Here is a 20,706-nt window from a genome sequence, read left to right on the forward strand (position 1 = left end):
ACCCTGCACCTGCCCGGGATAAAAGTGAACACTTGCAGGACCCTGGCTCCTGTGAGGGTCTGGGACCAACGGGAGGGGAGAAGGCAGGAGCCACCTCCTTACCCTTCTCCTGAGCTGGCTTGACCCAGGTATGTCTCTGTGTCCTCCTGGGCTCAGTGTCACCATGTCATGCCATGCTCAGCAAGCGCCAGGTAGTTTACAAGCAGGTGGAAAACCGGCACGGACAATCTGTGTGCCATGCCTGCTGCCTTGGCAGGCAGAGGCTGGAAGGGCTCTTCTGCCACCGTCCTGGGACTCAGGGACCCTGGGGCACAGAGCTCTGCTGGGGGGGCAGATTTGGGGTGGGAGCTATCAGTCACCCCCAGGCTGTGCTCCCACGCGTACAGCAGCCCTTCTCCCCCCTTGCAAGGGCTGCGGTGCAAACTGTGAGCAAATTGTCCTCTAATACTGCGGTAATGGGAACTAATGGGAAACTGTATTAGTGCCTGCAGAGCAGGAGGGGCCCCGGAGCTGACTCATCTCCAGCACTTGTTATTCCTGCAGTGGGTGGCGAGCAGGAGCCGGGGTGGCCGAGTCTTCCCTGAGGCAGCCCCGCATCCCTTGAGCCTTGCCGTGGGCTGGGGAAACGCACAGCCCTCCTGGCCCTCGTTCGGTAGCCAGGTCTGCTCACCGAGGCGCTGGGCAGAGCTGGGAGGGTCTCTGCCCTGACGCCACCGAGGATGAGGGATTACTGTGCTGAGCGACGCCACCGAGGATGAGGGATTACTGGGCGGCACAGCAGGATTTTCTCCTTTTAGCTGTCTTCCTCCAGATGTGCACGGCACTTTTTGCGAACGGATTAGCCAGCTGCAATTACCCAGTCGCCCCAGGGGAGGAAGGGACCATATTGCAACCTAATTTGATCAGCCTGACTTTGGTCCAGAATTGTCTGAGGTTGCTGGGGATTGTTTACATCCTGCTTGTCCTACCCCAGCCGCCCCAGGCAGGCGGCTCCGCTGACACGCTCCAGCCTGTGCCACCCTTCCGCAGAGCACCTCTGTCCCCCTCAGCCCTCTCAAGGGGGTCTCTTTGCAAGAGGCTTTGCTCCATCCGATGTGGGCTTTGCAGAAGAGAGGGGTCTGGCTGGGTCGGAGGGGACGCTGCAGCTACCTGCAAGCCAGCAGAGAGGGAGGAGGTGATGTGTGAGATGAGCTGCTTCCTCCACCCTCCGTTTCGTGGAGCCGAGCAAAGGGAAGGGGAAACGGGAGAGGAAGTATCTGGGGGTGGAAATCTGCTTGTGCCGTCCTCCGACGCCCACACAAGGTCTGTCTTCTCCCTGGGGCAGGTCAGGCTGTGATGGAGCCATTGCCCAGAGCTGAGCTAACCTCTCATCAGGTGCTGACATGGGGGGGCTGACAGAAAGCCCCTCGCCATGCTGCCTGGCTCTGGAGGCACTTACCAAACCCTGGTACGGAGTTTGGAGGACCTCCTCTGTGGGCTGTGGGCATCACAGGCGTCCTCAATGTCAAACAAAGGTTGGAGGCCCCAGTCCTCCCGCTGCCAACCTGCCTGTTCCTGCTGGGATCCATTAGTCATCACAAGGGGCAGGCGGCATGAGCTGCTATATAAAGGTTTTGAAATGAGCAGAAATGATATTAAGCCCATGGAAATAAAGTTCCTTCCATAAATAGCTGCCACGGTGTATGGAGGCGCCTTGGGCGGGTGGAAGAGAGCTCAGCGCTCAGGTTATATTTAGGGCTTTGAGTAGCAGTTTCATGCCAAGCTTATTAATGATGCTGGCTTGTGCACCAGATTTGCACATTCTGGGACAATTTTCCCAGTAGGGAAATGCTTCTGCAACGCCAAAAGGACCCCGTGCTCTCTGTCCCCACAGCAAACCCTGAGCAAGCGCCAGGGCTTTGTGCCTTGCTCCCAGAGAGTCTCTTTGGCCAAGGGGAGTCCGAAGGCAGCTCCTGCTAGCTTCGGGTGTCTCCACTGAGGTTTTGCAGCGGGACAGGATCACGTCTAGCTCCCCGAGTGGGGCAGCCCCAGTGGCAATTAGGTGAGTTAGAGGCTGGGGGAACTTTGCTGTAGGAAAAACCCTGTGACGTGGAGCCAGGGAGGCCTGGGACAGGCGCTGGCTGGCCTCAGCAGCACCCAGCAGCCTCTCCGGCAGGGCTGGGGACCTGTGCAGTTCTGGGCTCTCTCTCTTCTTGAACAATTTCTTGGTTGCTTTCGGGGTGACGCTTGCAGCGGTGGCCTTTGTCACTGAGACCGCTCCCAGCAACCCAGTCCGCAGGGGTGTTTACCCAGAAAGGAAACCACAGGTGCACAAAAGCTCGCTGCACGGGCTTCCCGCAGGCTACATCTATGGCGCGAGGGACATGCCGGGTGTCAGACTGGCCCACTTCTGTTCTCAGCCACCTTCGAAGGCAGCGCCTGGCGCAGCCCACGCACCACAGGGGATCCTCACGGGCATCTTGCGGCATCCGGAAGAGGGGTCCCTGTGGCCCTCTGTGCCCCCCCGCCTGGCATTAGCCCCCACGGGGCGTCCCCTTGCCAGCTCCTGTCCCTGCTAGCGAAATGCGGGGCACATCGGCTGCTCAGCGCAGTCCCCGGCTGGCAGATAGGCCGCAGCTAATGCATCTCACAGGCTGTTCTGTGCCGGGGAGCTAAATATAACCCAGAGAGCAGGGAGCGGAGGGGGCTGCTTTGTAATGTAAATAGCAAGGGAGCTTGGTCACGGCACAGGCAGGGCAGAGGGGAGAGCTGGCAGGGCCTGCTGGGGAGAGGGAGGTGGGAGGCCTGCAGGGCCGGCGGGGAGCTGGTTGCAGCTCTCTGCCATCTTCTCTTCATTCTGCCTTCAGATCTGGCTGGGCCCTGGGTTTTTGTGAAGTCCCAAGGCAGAAGGTGTGCATCCCCTCCGTCCCAGCTAGGCAGGGCAGGGGCTGGGGAGGAAGGAAAGGAGAGCTTCCAGCTGCAGGGAGAGAGGATCAGAGAGGAGCCTCCTTCCTCCCAGTCCTGCCTGCTAGCCTTTTAATCGTGTTAGCTCGGCTGTGCAGAGCAGCATAATCGAATTCCCATTCATTCCCAGCAAGCTGAGCCCACTCCACTCTGACAGAGGCATCTGTCTCTCCATCCCTCTGTGCAGCTGGGGAAAGGAGACGGCTGTCACCCCCTGGCACGGCCGGAGGGAAGCTCACAGCGCTGGAAAGTCATAATGAGGTCGGGGGTGTGTGTTTGTGTGTGTGACGCAAAAGTGTCTCACTATCCCCTGCCCTGACCCTGTCCAGAGCCAGAGACAAGCTCCACTTGCTGGGCATAGCACTTGCGAGAGCTCCCAGGTGCAGTGGCAGTCCCACTGCTGGTGGTTGGTCCACAGTCAGGCACAGGCTCTGGTGGACACAGGGGTGGGATGGGTTTGGAGTTAGCATCAGGCAGTGCTCATGCTTGGTGAGCATTGCTGGTGTGGATTCATTCCATGGCTCTCATACTGGATGCTCCTAGGCGCAAGGCAGTGGTAAACAGGGGATTGGGCTGTGTGTAACGAGAGACGGGAACATCCCAAGAGGCAGTTTTGGAGAAACTGGGAGGCTGTGGGTACAGCCTGGCTGTGCAGGGCCATGCCTACAGCAGTGCCAGGACAGGGCAGCCTAATGCAGCCCCAAGCCCCCATCTTAAACCAGACACGCTCCCTGGGTTAAGACAATCCAAGACCACGAAGCTGACAGAGGGGATGCTCCTGTCCTCCCTCATGCCGGTGTTTTTCCAGGTTGTGTTAGGGGCAATGGGAAACTGCACCAGCACACTCCTGGGTGGGGAGAGCTGGGATCCCTGAACTGAAATTGCCTAGTGGCCATCCTCCTCCCTCTCCCTTATCTGATCCCAGCTCACAATCCCACAGGCAGGTATCCTGCCTGGTTTGGGCTAAGCAGGCAGCTTAACCCTTTCCTCACCATGAGACTGCACACACTAGCACAGACAGATGGGGTGTGCAGGGTCACAAAATCACCCAGCACGGTGACCGCCATCCCTCTCCAGTGCTCCCTGCAGAGAAACCAGTGCCAGCAGGGTCACCCCTCTAGACTCCCCACCAAGAACAGCCAGAACTGGGCTTTATGTGGGATCCTCTGTGGTTTTGCACCAAATCCGAGGGACAGGACTATGGAAGGACACATGGACACAGCACAGAGAGGAGGGTGAAGGTCCCAGGGCAGGGTGTGTTCCTTCTCCCAACAGCATCACCAAGCCCCAGTGCTCCTGGGTAAGAAGACTGGACATCAATGCTGCAGGGCAACACAAAATGTGAAAAGGGGAATATCTGCAGGCAGGGAGCAATTGCGACCTACCCATCATGGCATGCAAAGCAGCGTTATCACCTTTCCCTGATAACAAAACCTTTCCCCTCCCCACTCTCTGAGCTGGAGTTTGGCATCCAGGACCTGCCTTTTCCTCCCTCTGCATGGTAATTAGTGCAGTGGGTTGTGTTCGGTTTCAGAGCTCGCCTGGTGAGATCAAGGTCTGCCGATGTGGTTTTTTTTCCCTTTTGATGAAGTCTGAAGCGTAGACCATGTGCCCCTTTAGAAATGCCGTCCGTGCGGGCTGCAGGGGCTGGCTCTGCTCGCTTGCTTTTCTCTGGCAGCACAGACGCCATCCACAGCCCCCCGCTCGCTGCTCTGAAGGTCTGCTGGAGCCAGAGCAGACTGAGCAGCATCTGGTTGTGAAGAGCTGGGGTTTTTGGAGCTGGGGACAGGCTGAGCCTGCAGGCTCGTGCTGTGACCTGCAGACTCACACCGGGGGATGGATGACGAATGTCACTGTCTCTCCGGTGGCCTGGAGCCTCCCAGATGCTTGTGCTTCCCACAGTCCCCGTATGTGTCTTACCCAGGTGGTTTTTTGACAAACCCTGGTGCAGGGCAAGCAGACACTCACGGCTGGAGGGTGTTTGGAGACCCCCACCATCCAGCTGGGGGGTTGTGAATGCTGCAGTACCACGCGGGGTGAGGATGCACAGGGTGGGCTGCAGGAGGACAACCCTGCTGCCATGGCCCCGTTTGCATGGCGGTGCCGGGGCAGCGTTGGCAGAGGGGGCTGTTTCAAGCCCAGTGGCTTTTGAAGAGCCGCCCGGCAAGGGAGGTGAGCCTCCTCGGCGTGCCAGGGCGTGCTCCTGCTTGCCAAGGGAGCGCACGAGGCTTCTCCGGAGAGGGCCCAGCCGAGGAGGTAGCCCCCGCGCCGTGGGTTGCCGGGGGAAGAGTGCAGCGCAGCAGGCTGCGATGACAGCCGCCCTCACACTTCCAGGAAGTGCAGAGAGAGGAACCAGGTGGAGGGTGCAAACAAAGCCGGAGCCCCGGGTGGGCGGCCGGGCGGCGGAGCACTGCCAGGGACCTGCCCTTGGGATGACTCCGGAAAGCGGCCGCCGGGGGAGGAAGAGCGAGAGTGAACCCCGGGCCGGCTGAGTGCATCAGCTCGTGCTGCGGCAGATGTGGCGGCACCGCTCCTGGGACGTTCCCCAGAGCCCTCCGGGGGACGAAGATACGAGGTAGCCGCCGAGCCGGGCTCTGCCGCCTTCCTCTTGCTCTCGGGGGGCCGAGGTGCTGTGGCTGGTGCTGACAGCCTGCGCTTCGGGGGGTGGGGGAAAGGCTTCCCGTGCTTTCCCGGTGCCTCGCCAGCAATCCCCTCCTCTGCTCCCGGTGCCAGCACCGGCCTTGCGCAGCACAACCTCCCCAGCCGGGATGTCGGAGGCCGCTCTCCACCCTGAGCCTGCGAGTGCAGCGGGTCACTGGGGCTTTGCCTGGGCTGTCGTGTCCCTCCTGCAGCCGGTGGGAGCTGGAAGGGGTGTCCCCATCCCCACCAGCCTTCCTGGGAGCGGTTGGTGTTCTAGGTGGACAGCGGGACCTGCCCAGAGGTTATATGGGTCACCATGAGCGGCTGTGCCGGGCTGGCAGCTGGGACCCTGCCCGGGCAGCCGCTGGCTTACAGCCTGGCTTGGCACCCTTAGGGGAGCGGGAGGAAAGCAGCCATCACGGCCAGCTCATTTTCCATGCAAAAGAGGGCTGCCCATCGCCCCTGCCAGGCGGGGAGCGCGTTTCCTCGCTGCAGGCGGCCCCAGCCCTGCCGGCCCCGCGGAACAGGCCAGCCCCTGCCGCCCCGCCGGCCGCTCCCCCGGGACACCGGGAGGAGAAGCGGGGCCGGTGGCTCCGCCGGGCCGGGTCAAACGCGGGCAGGGAGCCGCGGCGTCCGCCCCAGCGGTGGCTCCCTGTCCCCGGAGAGGGCGGTGGCGGCGGCGGGGCTGTTGGCTCCGTCCCCCTCGTCCGGCGGCGAACAATGGGAGGCGGAGGAGGAGGCGGGGGGTGCGGTGCGGGCCGGGGGGGGAAAGGCTCCGCTTCTGCCGCCGAGCCTCTTCCCGAGCGGCGGGGCTGACACTCGGCTTCCTGAGCCGGCAGCGCCGGGCACGGGGCCACGGAGCCGGACCCGCCGCTCGCCACAGGGCCCGGGCGACGGCAGGTGGCGCTGGCGGCCCGGCGCGGCCTCCGGGGCCGCCGGTGCGCGGCCGCACTTCCTGCCGGTCCCGGCGGGGCGGGAGCCCCGGGCCGGCCGCGCCGCCCCCCTCCCGCCCCCGGTCCCCTCCCCTGGCGCCGGGCGGCGGTAAGCGGCGGCGCCGAGCTCGGAGCTCGGCCATGGAGGCGGCGCGGCCCCCGCCGCCCGGCAGCTCGCCCTCCGCCTCTTCCTCCTCCTCCTCAGCCGCCACCACCACCGGGGCGTCGGGCGGCGCCGAGCCCGAGCGGGGGCCGCCGCCGCCTCCGCTGGGCCGCCGGCACAGCAACAAGCGCTTCACCGGCCTCAAGCTCTTCGGGCGCAGGTGAGCACCGGACGGGACGGGCGGGCGGGCGGGCTCCGGGCAGCGCCTGCCCCGCCGCCCTGGCACCTGGCGGCAGAGGGGAGGGGGGTGACGGACGGAGGAGACCGGTCCCCCGGGGCAGGGGCTGGCCACGGGCGGCTGGAGCATCCTGAACGGAGGCTGCGGAGCCGCTGCTTCGCCTCCGCGCGAGGGGAGCCTCCCGCCGCCGGGTAGCCGTCAGCAGCCGCGTCCCGAGCCCGCCAGCCCCGGCCTCGCGGAGGGGGCTGGCACCGGTTATAAAGTCGGGAACCGCCTGAGCGCGACCGCCGAGGGATGCGGGACGTGGTGTGGGGACGGACGGATCGATGGACGGATGGAGGGGGGCGAGTTTGCGTTTTCCTCCCTTTGAGCTCTTGAAGTTGGGAAGCATCGCCCGCGCTGCACCCGCTCTCCTCCCCAGAGAAGGCAGAGACTCATCTCTGGAGGATTCGTTTCCACCCGCTCAGCATCGCCTGTCTCCATCCCCGCACACCCGTCCCATGCTTCGGCTGCAGTCCCGCAGCGCCGGGGCAATGGCTGCCCCGGTCCAGTGCTGCCTGCTGGGATCCCAGCTTCCAGCTGCTGGGATCCCAGCTTGGCTCGCTTCCTCCCCAGAGTGAGCCGGGCTCCTTGCGCATCCTGCAGCCTTGCCGTTGGCCTCGTAGGATTTGTGGGATTCTCGGCCCGCATAAGCAAAAGGATGCCCCTGCCATCCAGAGGTGTGTAAAAACATTGAATAACTGAGGTCTGAGGGGACCTCTGGAGGTCACCTGGCCCACCCCCCTGCCTCGAAGCAGGGCCGAATTTGATCAGGCTGCTGATGTTGAGTTTTGAGTGTCACCGGGGTGGAGACTGCACGGCCTCCCCAGGCACCTGCTCCCATGCTTCAGCTCCTGCTGCTTTTTTTTTTTTTCGCTGATATCTATTCAGAGTTTCCCTTGTTGCAGCCTGTGCCTGTTGTCTCTTAGGTTGTTGCTGTGCACCTCTGGGCAGCATCTTGCTCGGTCTTCTGTGTACCTTCCCATCAGGTAGCTGAAGATGGCAATAATATTCGCCCTTAACCTTCTCTTCTGCAGGCCAAACCACCCTGGTTATCTCAGCTCTCCTGTATCTGATAGCTCCTGCCCTCAACCAACTTCGTAGGCCTCTGCTGAACTTGCTACAGCTCATCTGCATTTTTGGCGTACCGGGGGGGGGCCAAAGCAGGATGCAGTGCTCCCGGGTGGTGTCACAGGTGCTGGATGGAGAGGAAAGGCCCCAATTTCAACCTCCACAGCGAAGCTGGAGATGGGAGTGGAGGGCTTGCAAGGTCACCCCACCATGGAGCAGTGCTCTCCTCTGCTCTGGTTTCAGAGCTGATGCAGTGGCTGCCTGGAGCTCCTGTCAGTCTCTGGCCTGTCCTCAGTACTGTATGGCATCTGTCTCTGGCTCCCAGGGGTTCAGGCTGCCGTTCCTGCAAAGTACATCAGAGCCTGCACCAAGGAGACGTTCTGCACATGTGAGCAACCTTCTGCAGCGTGGATGTGTGCGGGAAGAGGCAAAGTGGGATGGGCTGGAGGGGGCCAGCACGTCCGCTGGGATGGCTGGGAGTGCTCATCAGGTTGTTTGGTGCATGGATGCTTCTCCCACTTTCATCCACTGATGGTGGACGCAGTTTCCTCCATCTCAGGGTGATGAATGCAGCACCCTGAGCTGCGGGGGAGTAAGGAGAGATTCCCATGGGCCTCCGAGAAGGAAGGGGCTCCCACACATATCCGTGGGAGGTGGGCTTGCTGGGAAGCTGTGCGGGATAATTGGCTGCATGCTGCTGAATTTGTGCCCACCTGAGTGTCAGAGCCAAGGGCGACGTGAAGTTCCACCTCCTCTGAGGAAATTGCGGGGGAAGGCTTTGCTGCACTTTCTTTTGGTGAAAAGTACAGCCAGCTCCTACCTCCCAAATGCTTTCCAACAGCCATCGGTGAGGAAATTTGCACCCCTTTTGATGCTGTACTTCAGCCAGGCTGTACGTGGCTGGGAAGCAGGTCTATGGGAAACTTATGCAATGGGCAGGAGCTTGCCCACTGGTGGCAGTGAGTCTCTGGAGAGCCCTGGCTTCAAGGAGAGAGGTCTCCTGAGGTAGACACATGCTGCTGGGCTCTGCCAGCATTGACAGCGGGAGGCACAGCCATGGCCAGGCGAGGGACAGGTCCACAAAATGGCAAGGGAGCCCCCCTTGTCCTCATGGGAGGTGAGCCCCGAGGGGATTTGAAGCAAGAGAGGGGTGAGCCCCCAAGCTCTGGCCTCCGGCGATGTGTTAGTCCTCTGTGTTTTGCAAGCGGGCTTATTTCTGTACCTTGTAATTGCCTTAAAGGAGGGTGGAGTAATTGGCTCCAGAGCTGACGGAGACAAGTGCACAATACGTGCATCCGGGCCACGGATGGGTAATTCTTTTAATTGGGCTGATAAAGAGATTGGGGCTGATCAGATAATAGGTGGTTAGGATTAAATTTCCTTCCTAGGTGCCCCGTTTCTTGTACTGTGAGTGAACAACACGGTTTACCCTTTCCATGGGGGGACTTGGGGAGGGAGAGCGAGTGCTGGGCACAAAGCCCCTTTCTTGCTCTCCCCCGTGCAGGAGAGGTGGGATGCTGAAATGGGTCTTCCCCGAGGGCTTTAGGGTCTTTAACACATCTCCCTTCAGAGGAGGTGCGTGTGATGGCCGGGTCTGCTGCGGCAGCGTAAGCAGGGAGTGTAGCTGCCATCGGGGCAGCTGGTGGGCAGTTGCCCTGCAGAGAGCGTGGGACGAAGGTTTTGGCTGTGGTCCTTTGGCAAGCCCAGCTCTGGAGCCTGCACACGAGCCCGAGGGCACCTGCCATTGCCCCGGGGAAGGTCTGTGGGTGGCACGGCGTGTGGGTAAACGGCACTCGAGAAACTGAGCCGAGCACCCGCCTACGTCTTTCTGGGACGTCTCTTGTCACTGTCTTTCTTTCAGCTTGACGCTCGCGCCCATGTGAAAGCTGTGGGAGATGTGCTGGTGGGACAGTAGCCCAGCCTTCCTCATCCCTGCTGTGCAGGGTGGCACCGCCGCGTCCCCTCCAACCTGCTGGCCCTTGGCCGGTGAGCGATTCCAGCCAGGGCGCAGGGCTTTGGGTTTTCTTTCCCCGAGCACGGGTGTAGTAGAGGGGCTGTGCGGTGGGGTAAGTCCCAGGCCCCCTGGCAGGCAGATGGTGGTGAGGAGCCTGAAGTTTGCAATCTGTGTGCTGGCAGGCTGAAAGCAACGCTTACCTCGGGACAGGCTTTTTCACAATGCACCTTTGCTGCCAGCGAGGTTGAGCAATCCTCCTCCTCCTCCTCCTCCTCCTCTTCCACACATGCAGCTTTTGCACGCCTCCAGCTCTGGAACCTTCCACCCTCTGCTCCCCATCCAGCTCACCCAGGTGATGGGTGGCATTAGCTGGGCCCAGGCCAGCGACACCCGTGGGAGTCCCCAGCTGTCCCCTGCTGTGACACCTGGGCTTGTTTGCAGGGCAGACGGGATGTGCCGGGAGAGCTGTTCCTGCTGCCGTGTTTGCTCTGCGCTCTCTGCTCTGGGCCTGACCTCCCATGGGGGACTTTTGATCTTGCCAGGGGGGCGAAAAAAAAAGGCAAAAAAAAAAAAAGCACTGGGCAGGCTGAGCAGCTCTAGCCTCCCAGTGGGGCTGTTGGGATGAGACAGGGAAGGATCAGAGAGGGGGGATCCTGGCTGCTCCCAGAGGCTGGGACCTTCATTAGCATGGTCCCTGCTTGCCACCTGCCTCGTCTCTCCAGCCCCAGGCACCCACTGGTGACTCCGCTGCCCTCCCGAAATCAGAGCAGTGCTGTGCAGCCACACTGGAGAAGGTGGCAGGACCTCTAATCTGCTTAGGAGTTGGAGCATCCCTTCCAGGAAACCCTGTAATCTACTCAAGGCGTTGAGAGGAGGGAGGACACGGGACCTCTTCCCTCCTTTGACCCAAAATGATGGGAAGAGAAGGGCGAGGGGGGGCAGGCGGGGCACTGGGAGCGGGCACAGGTCTTTGCGAGGAGATAGTGTTAAGAGGGGAGAGGCAGAGCCATGGATGTTGCAAAGTGCGAGAGTTTGGGGGCTGTTGGATTGCATGAATCCTCTTGGGGACTAAGAGCAGATGCCAGCCCTCTGGGATGGGAGGGATGCTCTCGTGGAAGGCAACCTGAGCTCCGGCAGGCAGTGGGGGATGCAGCGTAGGATTTCCTTCTCTCATCATGGTGTTGTCCCTGGGGAGCAGACAGTCTCCCCAGAGACTTGGCAAAGCCTCTAAATATAACTTCCAGCTCTGCTCTCGGTGGAGCTCTGGTTTCTTTCTCCCAGGTGCCTCTGTGAGCTGAAGCTCCTGAGTTACCTTTCAGCCATGCGTTCGCTTGCTTCCTGGCTCCTGTAAATGAGTGCTGACTTCTGAGGTGCTGAGCTAGGGCTGAAGGTTGAGGCTTGACCCTTGGGCCTAAAAACCATCCTTTTCAGAAGAGACGGGGGCTGGCACGAGTTGAATTGCTTCTGCTGGAGAATTTTAGAGGTAGGGACTCTGGTGCAGGACCTACTAGGGGACGTGGACAAGGTGTGGAAATAGGGGAAACCTGTCCTGCTGGTTCTTGAGCTGGCACCAGACTCCAAGGGAATAAGTGCCTTTGTCTTTGCAATCCCAAGTCCCGGAGCTTTCCCCGGGCCGGCTCTCCAGTATTACAAAAGTAATACCCTGTGTTTCTGTTGCCACTTGCAGGCCTGGCAGCAGCTGCAGTCTCTCTTTGGGAGCTGGGAGGCTTTCTTCTCCTCCACATCAGGACGTCAGGTGGAGGGTGCAGCTCTGCCAAGGCAAGTGATGAGGCTGTGCTGGCCAGGCCGGTGCCCAGCGGGGATGGAGTCCTCTGGTCTCTGCCTGGCATATGTGTTAGGCCCAGCACTGTTATCCTCCTGCCTGTGGCTTAGGGGTTGATGCCTGGGGGTGTTAACTTTGTAGTTAACCATGAGCTCTGCCCCCAGGGGAAACTCTTCCTCATCACACCAGAGACTAAGTGAGAGGACCTCTTCGCAGTTCCTGCCGTCCCAGACAGCAGGAGTTAATGGGCATCAGCCCTGCCTGCCGGGCAGGTTGTGCTGTCTGGGTTAAGCTGCCAATTCCAGTTTCTACCTGCAGCCGTTGCTCCCGCTCCTGGGAACAGCCTGCCTGAGCTTTGCCCATCTCATGGCTGTCAGCCTTTCCCAGTAGACCAGGGCCTGGGGAAATAAGTGAAGCATCCCCCATCTCAGAGGAGAGCTGGCAGGGACCAGTAGGAGCTGGGGACCTGTCTCTGGGGGGCTGAGGGGATGCTGCCCAAGGCGCGGGTGCGGGGTGGTAGGTACGTGGCACTGGTGTGGGAAGCCCCTCCCTGGGGCCAGAGGTTTGGCCAGAGGTCCTCCAACCTTTGGCTGCCGCCCGTTCCTCCACGTGCCCTGAGTCAGTGGGAGATGCCTTCAGTCCACCTCACGGGCATTGTGGCAGGATGCCGGCTCGTGGCAGGCTCTAGCCGCACTGCAGCCTGGTCCCAGCCTCACAGAGGGGGGTCCCAGCCAGAGAGGCGTGAAAATCCCACGCAGGACCAGCAGGGAAAAAAAGCTCGGTGTTCACCCCTTCCCTGGCTCTGCTCACCCCGTCTCCCTTCCCCTGCTTGCCCGCCGCAGCTCAGCTCTCTGCGGGGCGGGAGCAGTCCATGCTCCGAAACACGCTGTGGCTTTGCAGAAAGTCACGTGCCCCTGCTGGCTGGCTGTCCCAGGAAGTCAGGAGAGCTAACGAAGAGGCTCGTTGCTGAGGGTTTTCCCCTTGTTTTGGCGGAGCTCGGCTCCCACAGGAAACGTGGGTGCCAGAACAGCCCGTCCCTCGCTTACCGTTGGCAGCCCAGGTGTGGAGCCAGAGAGTGGGGGGACTCCTTCCTGCCTGCTCCCCCATGGCTGGGGGGGTCCCACCACCTCTCCAGGGCAGGGCTCGCTGGCGGGATGAGGATGGAGAGTAATGGGGCAGAAGTACCTTAGAGCTTCTTCCCGAGCTCCCAGCCTCCGGACACGACCCGTAGCCAGCCTGGAGAGGGAGCAGGGGGCCGTGCAGCCGGCCACGTGCTGGCCCCTCTGTGTGAAAGTTCCGTCTCGATCAGATTATTTGTATCTTGTCCTGCCTTGCTGCCCCGGCCCTGGCCAGGAGCCACTTGGATCCCGCGCTAAGCTTCTTACCGCGTGAGCCAGAGGTCACCACGCAAGCGGACATGGCGTGGGGCACTCTGGTGGCAGGCGCCCGGCAGCTGCTTGCTGCTGAAATGTGGCGGGCGGGGGGGAGGGAGATGTTTTCTGCAGGGATTTTGCACCCGTCGGAGGCTGGCAGATGGTGGGATTAAGAGGTGGCAGGGCACCTGTCCTGTGAGAGCTGCTGGGGTGCACGATCGGAGGCACCCGGCTCCCAGCTGGGCTACAGGTTGGCCTGGGGCCAGGGGATGCTCCAGCAGAGGCTGCTGGCGACGACCACCGCCTGGGCTCCAACAACGGCCTTGCCGGCCCACGAGTTTTCTTGTCGTTTGAACAAAGCAGATGTGGTGGGGGTGGGTGTTGGAGGGGTCCCAAGAAAGGCGCTCCTTCTCTGCGCTGGGTCACCAAGAGCTTTGTTCCACGGCCACTGGCTGGTGGTGGCTCGGGGCTCCCAGGGCTCGGTGCCTGCGTGCAGGGGCCGAGGGTTGGGAGCAGGCAGCTGCCCTGCCCAAACAATGCTCCTCCATGCAAAGCTTGGCGGGTGCCTTCATGATTTATTTGAAATTCAAATCCATGCCCAGGCCCAGCGGTCAAGGTGAAGGCTGCCAGGAGCCGGGCTGGCGCAGGGGAGGAGGGAGGAAAGCAGGGCTCCCTCTCTGTGCCAGCCTGGCCCTGCTCCCTGAGCTGTGCACCCTGTGGAGGTGCAGGGTCTGGGCACCCTCAGGCTGGGTCAGGCTGGAGGTTGCTCTGGATGGGTCTGGGTTAGTATCCCAGAAGCTGGAGTGTGGTGCTTGATGTTTGCTGGGTGGCTCTGAAGGGAGAAATGGCCTTGCTGACCCCAGCTCCATGGGCATGTTGCCTGCATTGACCTCCATGGCTGACAGCAGGAGTGGTGGCCCGGGTGCCATTAGGACCCCTGGGGTCTGCAAATGCCAGGGCTGTGGGGAGAGTGTGGGGGGTGGAGGGTTGGCACTGGGGAAGCAAAGCCGTGGAGGGGGAGAACAGTGCCATGTGCCAGGTGGCCAGGCGTATTTATGGGGAGGGTTTGCTGACCACTCTCTTTGTGTCCCTAGACTCCACCTGCCCCACAAAGGTGTCTTCCCTTGTCTCCAGGGCAGCCAGCCCGACCGATGGGGATCCAGGAGGATAAAGCACCGGCCAGCGGTGTATAAGTACGTGGTAATTTTATTGGCTTGCGCAGGCTGTGCAGTCCCAGCAGCTGCCGCAACGTTTCTGCTCGAGAGCTCTCCTCCCTCCCACCCACGTCTTGCCCCACATCACCCTCTTTTGTCTGCACTAACCGAGGCCGCCGAAAGCCAGGCTGCCTGCCTGTGTCACTAACCATGTTCTAGAGGGCAGCTCGCTGCCGGACTTTCATCAGCTAACATGGCAGCCCCTGTTTTGCTGGTGTTTGGGATGAAGGTCAGTTGAGGTCTTCCTCCTCTATGTCCTAGCCATTGTGGGCATGAGGGCCATAACACCTAGAGCCTGTGCATGCTAAGCACTTTGAAGACCTAAGATGACAACGCCGAGAGGGTGGATTAGCCAAATGGCTGAAGCAGCCTGAAGTTCAGTAGGGCTGGGGCTGCCAGACATGATGGGAACCCAGGACCTGGGAGGCAGTCACGATTGCTGGGATGTAGTTGCTGTGTGGGAGCTGATACCTAGGTGTCATGGTTTAACCCCAGCCGGCAACTGGGACCACACAGCCACTCACTTCCTCCCTCCATGGCAGGATGGGGAAGAGAATCGGAAGAGTAAAAGTGAGAGAACTCATGGGTTGAGGTAAAGACAGTTTAATAAGTAAAGCAAAAGCCATGCACACAAGCAAAGCAAAACAAGGAATTTACTCACTACTTCCCATCGGCAGGCAGGTGTTCAGCCATCTCCAGGGAAGCACAGCTCCATCACGTATAACAGTTACTTGGGAAGACAAATGCCATAACTCCAAATGTGTCTCCCTCCCCACCTTCTTCCCTCCTCTGCCGGCTTTATATACTGAGCATGATGTCACATGGCATGGAATATCCCTTTGGTCAGTTGGGGTCAGTTGTCCCAGCTGTGTCCCCTCCTAGCGTTTGTGCCCTCCCAGCCTACTGGCTGGTGGGACAGCATGAGGAGCTGGAAAGGCCTTGACTGCTTAGCAACAACCAAAACAATGAGTGTGCTATCAACAGTATTCCCATCCCAAGCCTAAAATGTAGCTCTGTACCAGCTGTTAGTGAGAAAGTCAACTTTATCCCAGCCAAAACCATGACACTGGGCTAGCCATGGTGTTGGGGGCTCACGAGCGTTCCTGCGGAAACGTAGAGGTAGGGATGAGTTCCCAGGCTGCCTACGCCATGGTCTTTGTGGAGCAGCACGTCAGCCTGGTCAGGATTTGGCTATGCTTGTGTGAGTGCCATGCAGAAGCGCTGTAGCAAGACACGCACTGAGGACTGCTGCTTCCTGGCTTCTGCGAAACGGTTTCTCTGTGTATCGCTCCGTCTGCATGGCATCCTGGGCCTTTCCGAGTTTCCTGCTCGGTCTCCAGCCTTGTAGATATAAAAGTCTCCTGTCCCAGTGCTGCTTGCGAGTCCCGTGGTTGGAGGTGTTAGGGGCAAGAGGCAGTGCGGCCGGTTAGTGCTCTGCAGAGGGGAGGTGGCTGGGTTTTGGAGAGGCCCAACGTGCCGTGGGTTGAACACCAGAGGGCACGGTCGCTCTTCCATGCTCTGCTGTGCAGCTCCGGCCCTTTCCCTGGGGCTTGCTTCAGCTGAGTGTTGTGGCACGTCCTCTCTGCAGGGTCACTGGCCTTGTCTCCTCGCTCCTGGTTTTGCTTTCCTCTCTTCTGCAAGGGAGGCCTTTTGCAAAGCATCTGTGAGGAGCCTTTTTTGTGCTGCCCAGGGTGAAGGGGCCGGTGAGCTTGCTGGCTTAAACTTGTCAGCTGCTGCCGCGGGCTGGCTGATGCTCGGAGGCAAAAGATGCGCAGGCTCGCATGTCCTAGTAGCACTCGGAGCCATACAACAACACCTGCTCCAGTGGTCTCCAGAGCACCCGGTGTCACCCTGTGGGAGTGAGAGCAGAGAAATTTGGGGAGCAGAGTCGGGTAGCCCTGCGCTACCAGTCTGTGGTGAAGTGTTAGCCCACGCCGGGAAGGGAGACAGTGGTCTACTCTCTGCATCGGCAGTGCCTCTTCCACTGGGATCTCCTCTCCAAAGGACGGCAGGAGGAAAGAGCCCATCGGTGAGGCTGCAAAAGCTGGTAGATGGGGGAGTGTTAGGGTGAGAGAAAAAAGGAAGCACATAAAAGCAGATATGCTGAGGGCATTTACAATAAAAAGAGTGGAGGAGGGAAAAAAAAAATCAACTTCTCCTGCCCTCCCATTTGTAGCAGAAGGATAAACTGACATTTAGCAAAACCAAGAAGTGATAGATTTAACAGTGCTAAAAGGCGTCACTTTAATTTTGACATGAGGTGAGGGAGAAAAAGACTCAGTAGCTCGCTGCCACGGGGTGAAAAAGTGAAACCAAAGATTAGACTTGGTATCAGTAACAGGGTCACAGTTAAACCAACAAATGCCTTTTTGGTGGTAAGTAGGCATGTGCTTTGCTTAGTCATAGGGTCACGATGAAGGCTTGGGATGCAGAAATGTGTATTTCCTGTCTTAGCCTCTGGCTCTGCAGGGGGGGAGATCACTGGGGGCTGGGTTTCTCAGGGATGCTGAGCAGTTCTCCCCTTGCAGACACCTGCAGGGGCTGCCACTTGTGGTTTCAGGTGCGTGGGACCAGGCTCTCCTCGCTTGGAAAGCCTTGCTCAGGGCTGCGTGGGGCTGGGCAGCCTCTTGGCTCAGAGCAGTGGTTTCTGCTTGAACGTGGCAGACTGAAAACTGTGACAACAGCACGGGTAGCCAAAGGTCTGCCTTGCCTCCCCTTCGCCTGTGTGCGTGTTTGCAGGGTGAGGGCTTGGTGAGTGACAGGGGGAAGGAAGAGAAACAGCAGCAGGAAGGTTTGCCTGGCTGGCTTGAAGACAGGGCTCTTGGGCATCCCACTCCTGCTGCCTCCAGGGAAAGGGATTTGGAGAACCAGTGACCTGGTCTCTTGCTGGTCTGCTTGACGTGTGAGGGATTTTGGGGCCAGCTAGAGTCCGCTCTGGGCATCCAGCATCCCTCTGGGCTGTTTGCATTTGCAAGTCCAGGTGTGCTGGCCCAGGAGCAAGGTGGGACTATGGTGGCCATGAGGAGCAGCGGGTGGTGTCAGTGGGGGTCTCTGCTGTGCATAGACTGCGGGGGACAGGGAGAGCAGGATGGGCACGGGGCAGTTGGAGAGAAGCTCTCTTGGCGGGAGATGGGGCTGGGTACATATCTCTTACCAGGCATCTTTGCTCTAAATGGGCCGCTAGTTATAGCACGATTTTAATTTCCTCTCTGATAAAACATCCTGCCAGTCCCAGTAAGTAGGTCTTAACAGCAATGGACTAGGGGCCCTTCTGCAGCCCCTCCTCCTCCTGTGGTTACAGCTTGCACTATGGCTGCTCTGGGGCTGTGAGGATGCTGGGACCTGCTCAGCTGCTAGTGGCAACTGGCCTTTTCCTGGCACTGGGAAGAGAAGTCCAAAGGACATGTACTCCAAAAGGAGCAGAGCCCTCCATCCTCCAGCAGCTGCTGGGTTTGAGGGGAGGGAGGGCTGAGCAGGGATGAACATCTCCTGCCTGCCCTGGGTATCTACAGCTTCTCTTCCCCCTCCGGTGCTGTGAGAAAAGGGCCGAACGCAAGTCCTGCAGCAGCGTTGGTGGTGAAGAGGTTTGCTCACGTGTCCTCACCCACCCTCGGCTCCCGCTGCTTTGCAAAGGCCACTCGCTTCTTCTGCCGTGACACAGACTGCAGCGGTGGTGGTGGCTCAGCCTTTGGGCCTGGCTCCCCTCTGGTTAATGGTTTCCTGTGAACTGCTTTCAAGATACCCATCGGGAAAGGCAGCTGGCTGCCTTTGCTTTCACCGTGCTGGCAGCAACCTCCCCTGATGTTTTGTTGTGATCATTTTACTGTAGTCTCTCTCCAGGCCCCAAGGAGCACTGGGCACGGTCCAAAGGCACGCACGCTCCTACACACAGAGAAGATCATCTCCCCGTCTAATTTTAGCCATGACATGTAGGCAAGGGCAGGCAGGAGGAGGCAGGGTGTGAAAGGACGAGATCCCAGCTGTGGCCACTCGCGCTGACTCACTATGGCCGCGTGCATGGCCATCGGTTCCCATCCCCGGGTAAATGACCAAAATAACAATAGCTGGTGACTCACCCCTTGCAGGCATGGTGGAGCGAGCTGGCCTTCGACGTGACCCCCCCCCCCCTCCGCTCTCGGCAAAAGCCAAAGCAGAGATGGGTTTTGTGGCCCCGAAAGGCAGCTGGGTTGTGTTTGGCCAGGAGCAGGTCCCTGGGGGCGGCTGGGGGACCCAGATAGCAATGAAGCATGACGGGGAGGTCCCCCGCCTGGCTGCCAGAGGTCCCATGGGGGCTTTGCAGCAACAAGGGGAGGTAAAAAAACTCCTGAGATGTCTGTGGAGCCTGCCCGGACCACACACTGTCAGTAACTCAGGAGCAAGTTACGTCCTGTGCACAAACGCAGGCTCTCCACGGCAAGCGCCTCAGCTCTCATGAGCCGTGCAATCCCTTGGATCTTTATTGAGGTCCCGAGGAGGCAGGAGAGAATCGCCTCCTTGGCGGGTTCTTCCCCTTATCCTCCTCTTGCTCTCCGAGGGAAGCAGTGGCATCCCCTAGCTGCAGTTGGGTGCTCGGAGGGCAGCAGGGTGCCATGGGGGGACCCCTCTCTTTCTGGGCCCCGTGTTGTGCATGCGCCTCAGCCGGGGGCTGCTCAGAGAGGAAGTGCAGTTGGTTATTTTAACGAGCGCTGTCAGGGTTTGCAACGCGGGGAGGAGGCGGAGGGAGAAGCGGAGCGCTCGCTCTCCAAACTAGGACTTGGTTGGGGAGGGCTGGCCCGCCGCTGCTGCCTGGCCACCGCCACCGGCTCGGCACCTGCAGGGACCCCCGCGCCGCTCCGGATCAGGTCACGGGGGCTTTTCCCCACGCTCTCCCCTTCTCTCCTCCTCCTTCTCCTCTTCTTCCTCATCACTCACGGTTCTTTGCTTTTGTTTGTGCCGGGTGGGGGATGGGAGGGGGCCGGGGGAGCCAGCCCTTAGTTCGTGGGTATGGTCTGAGCAGGTACCGGGTCCCATTCTGTTGGGTTACGGCAGGGGGAAGCAGACCCTGGAGTCATCCCTGAGACCCTCAGCCTTGCTCCTGCTGAGCTGTGTTTGCTGCCAGAGGCTGGAGCAAGCCCGCAGGGCTATGAGCTGTCCCCAGGGCTGAGGCGGGGGCTGTCACCGAGTGCTGCCGTGGCACTCAGTGACAGCTGGCTGTTGTTTCCCCTTTGGAAGAAGGGTAGGGTGTTTCCCTGCCAGGGGTATGTTTCCAGCCACCCAGTCTGCTGCCCGTTATGGCACTGGCTGTGTCCTTGCCAGCCTGTGTGGCATGGGGATGGCAGCAGGGAACCTGCAAGTGGCAGAGCACAGTGGCGTGGGGAGACAGCCTGTGCCAGGACCCCTGGACCCTGGCCACTTTGCCCTGGGATAGTTTAGGGAAGCAGGACTGGCTTGTGGGCTCCTGGCGTCTCCCCTGGTGCTGGTGGCAGTGAGGCATCCCGCTTCTGCTGGGAGCGGTGGGATGCCCCTCCTGACCCCTGCCATGGGCTGGAGGGAGGCATGCAGCTCCCATCTTTCTGTTATCAGTGCCTGTAGCTGAGCGCCTGAGGCTCTCTTGGATTTGTTTTGGGAGTTGCAAAGGTCTTTGCATGCCTTTGGGAGGTCCGAAGACTTCCCAGTCCTGGGAATCGCTGCCTGCGCTCTGCATCTGCCACGCTGCAGCTTTACCTTTACGCCGGGTTCATCGCCTCCTCCCTGGGGCTGCTGCCCTGGGCAGAGGCTGCGTGTTGCCCTGACCATGCCGGGATGTTGTCCTCATGTGCAGGGGGAAAACTCTGGGACTTCTCGGGGAGTTTGGATCAGACAGCTGGGCTGTGGGACCGACCTCCCTTTAAATAGCACATCTCTCGAGTCCTTCCTCTCTGGGAGGTGCAGAGCTGTGTGTACTGAAGGAGGGGACCAGCCCTGGGGAGGACGGTGGGAATCTGCTAAAGAAACCACAGGCTAGGCACCCAAGTTGCCGGGGTGCCCTGCCGAGCCCCCCACCACTTTGCGTCGTGCATGTCGCTCTGCAAAGGGAGCTCAGAGAGAGAAAAGAAACTCTCAAAGTCCTTCCCAGCCTGCATTGCTGGTCCTGCTGATGGGACCAAAATAGAAACTGCATGGCCGGCCTCTCCCCCGACCCCTGCTCTGCCTCAGCCCCAGCATGCTGGTGGTGATTGCTCACCCTTCGCGTTTCATCCCGGATTAATTCACTGCCCGAGGCCGTCAGTCTTGCTGTTTGGCTCCCCAGCCAAACACAGAGGCAGATTGTTTAAATCAGGGCTGTCGGGTTTCTTGATAACTGGGAGGCAGATTATTTACTGTAGTGGCAAATAAACTTCATAATGTTATGATGGTGGAAAGTTGTCAAGGGATATGAAAGCCCGGAGTCAGCCCAG

At 60.1% G+C, this 20,706-nt stretch overlaps 1 protein-coding gene across 6 annotated transcripts in view; it reads left to right on the plus strand.

Annotated features, from left to right (window-relative positions):
* DGKZ (diacylglycerol kinase zeta) overlaps positions 1 to 20,706 on the plus strand; it is a 52,619-nt gene that overhangs the window by 1,135 nt on the left and 30,778 nt on the right. The window contains exons 1-2 of one of the 6 annotated variants that reach the window (XM_063331852.1): positions 8,083 to 8,354; positions 14,171 to 14,269. The exons of 1 other annotated variant lie outside the window; for it this stretch is intronic. In XM_063331852.1, coding sequence (XP_063187922.1) covers positions 8,098 to 8,354; positions 14,171 to 14,269 — 356 coding nt within the window. In that variant the 5' untranslated portion in view covers positions 8,083 to 8,097. Of the gene's footprint in view, positions 1 to 6,448; positions 6,839 to 8,082; positions 8,355 to 14,170; positions 14,270 to 18,980; positions 19,132 to 20,706 lie in introns of those variants that run through there. 4 more of the 6 variants (XM_063331855.1, XM_063331856.1, XM_063331853.1 and 1 more) reach the window with 4 other exon arrangements.

This window comes from Chroicocephalus ridibundus, chromosome 4 (genome assembly GCF_963924245.1).
Source record: "Chroicocephalus ridibundus chromosome 4, bChrRid1.1, whole genome shotgun sequence".
In the NCBI taxonomy this organism is placed as follows: Eukaryota; Metazoa; Chordata; class Aves; order Charadriiformes; family Laridae; genus Chroicocephalus; species Chroicocephalus ridibundus.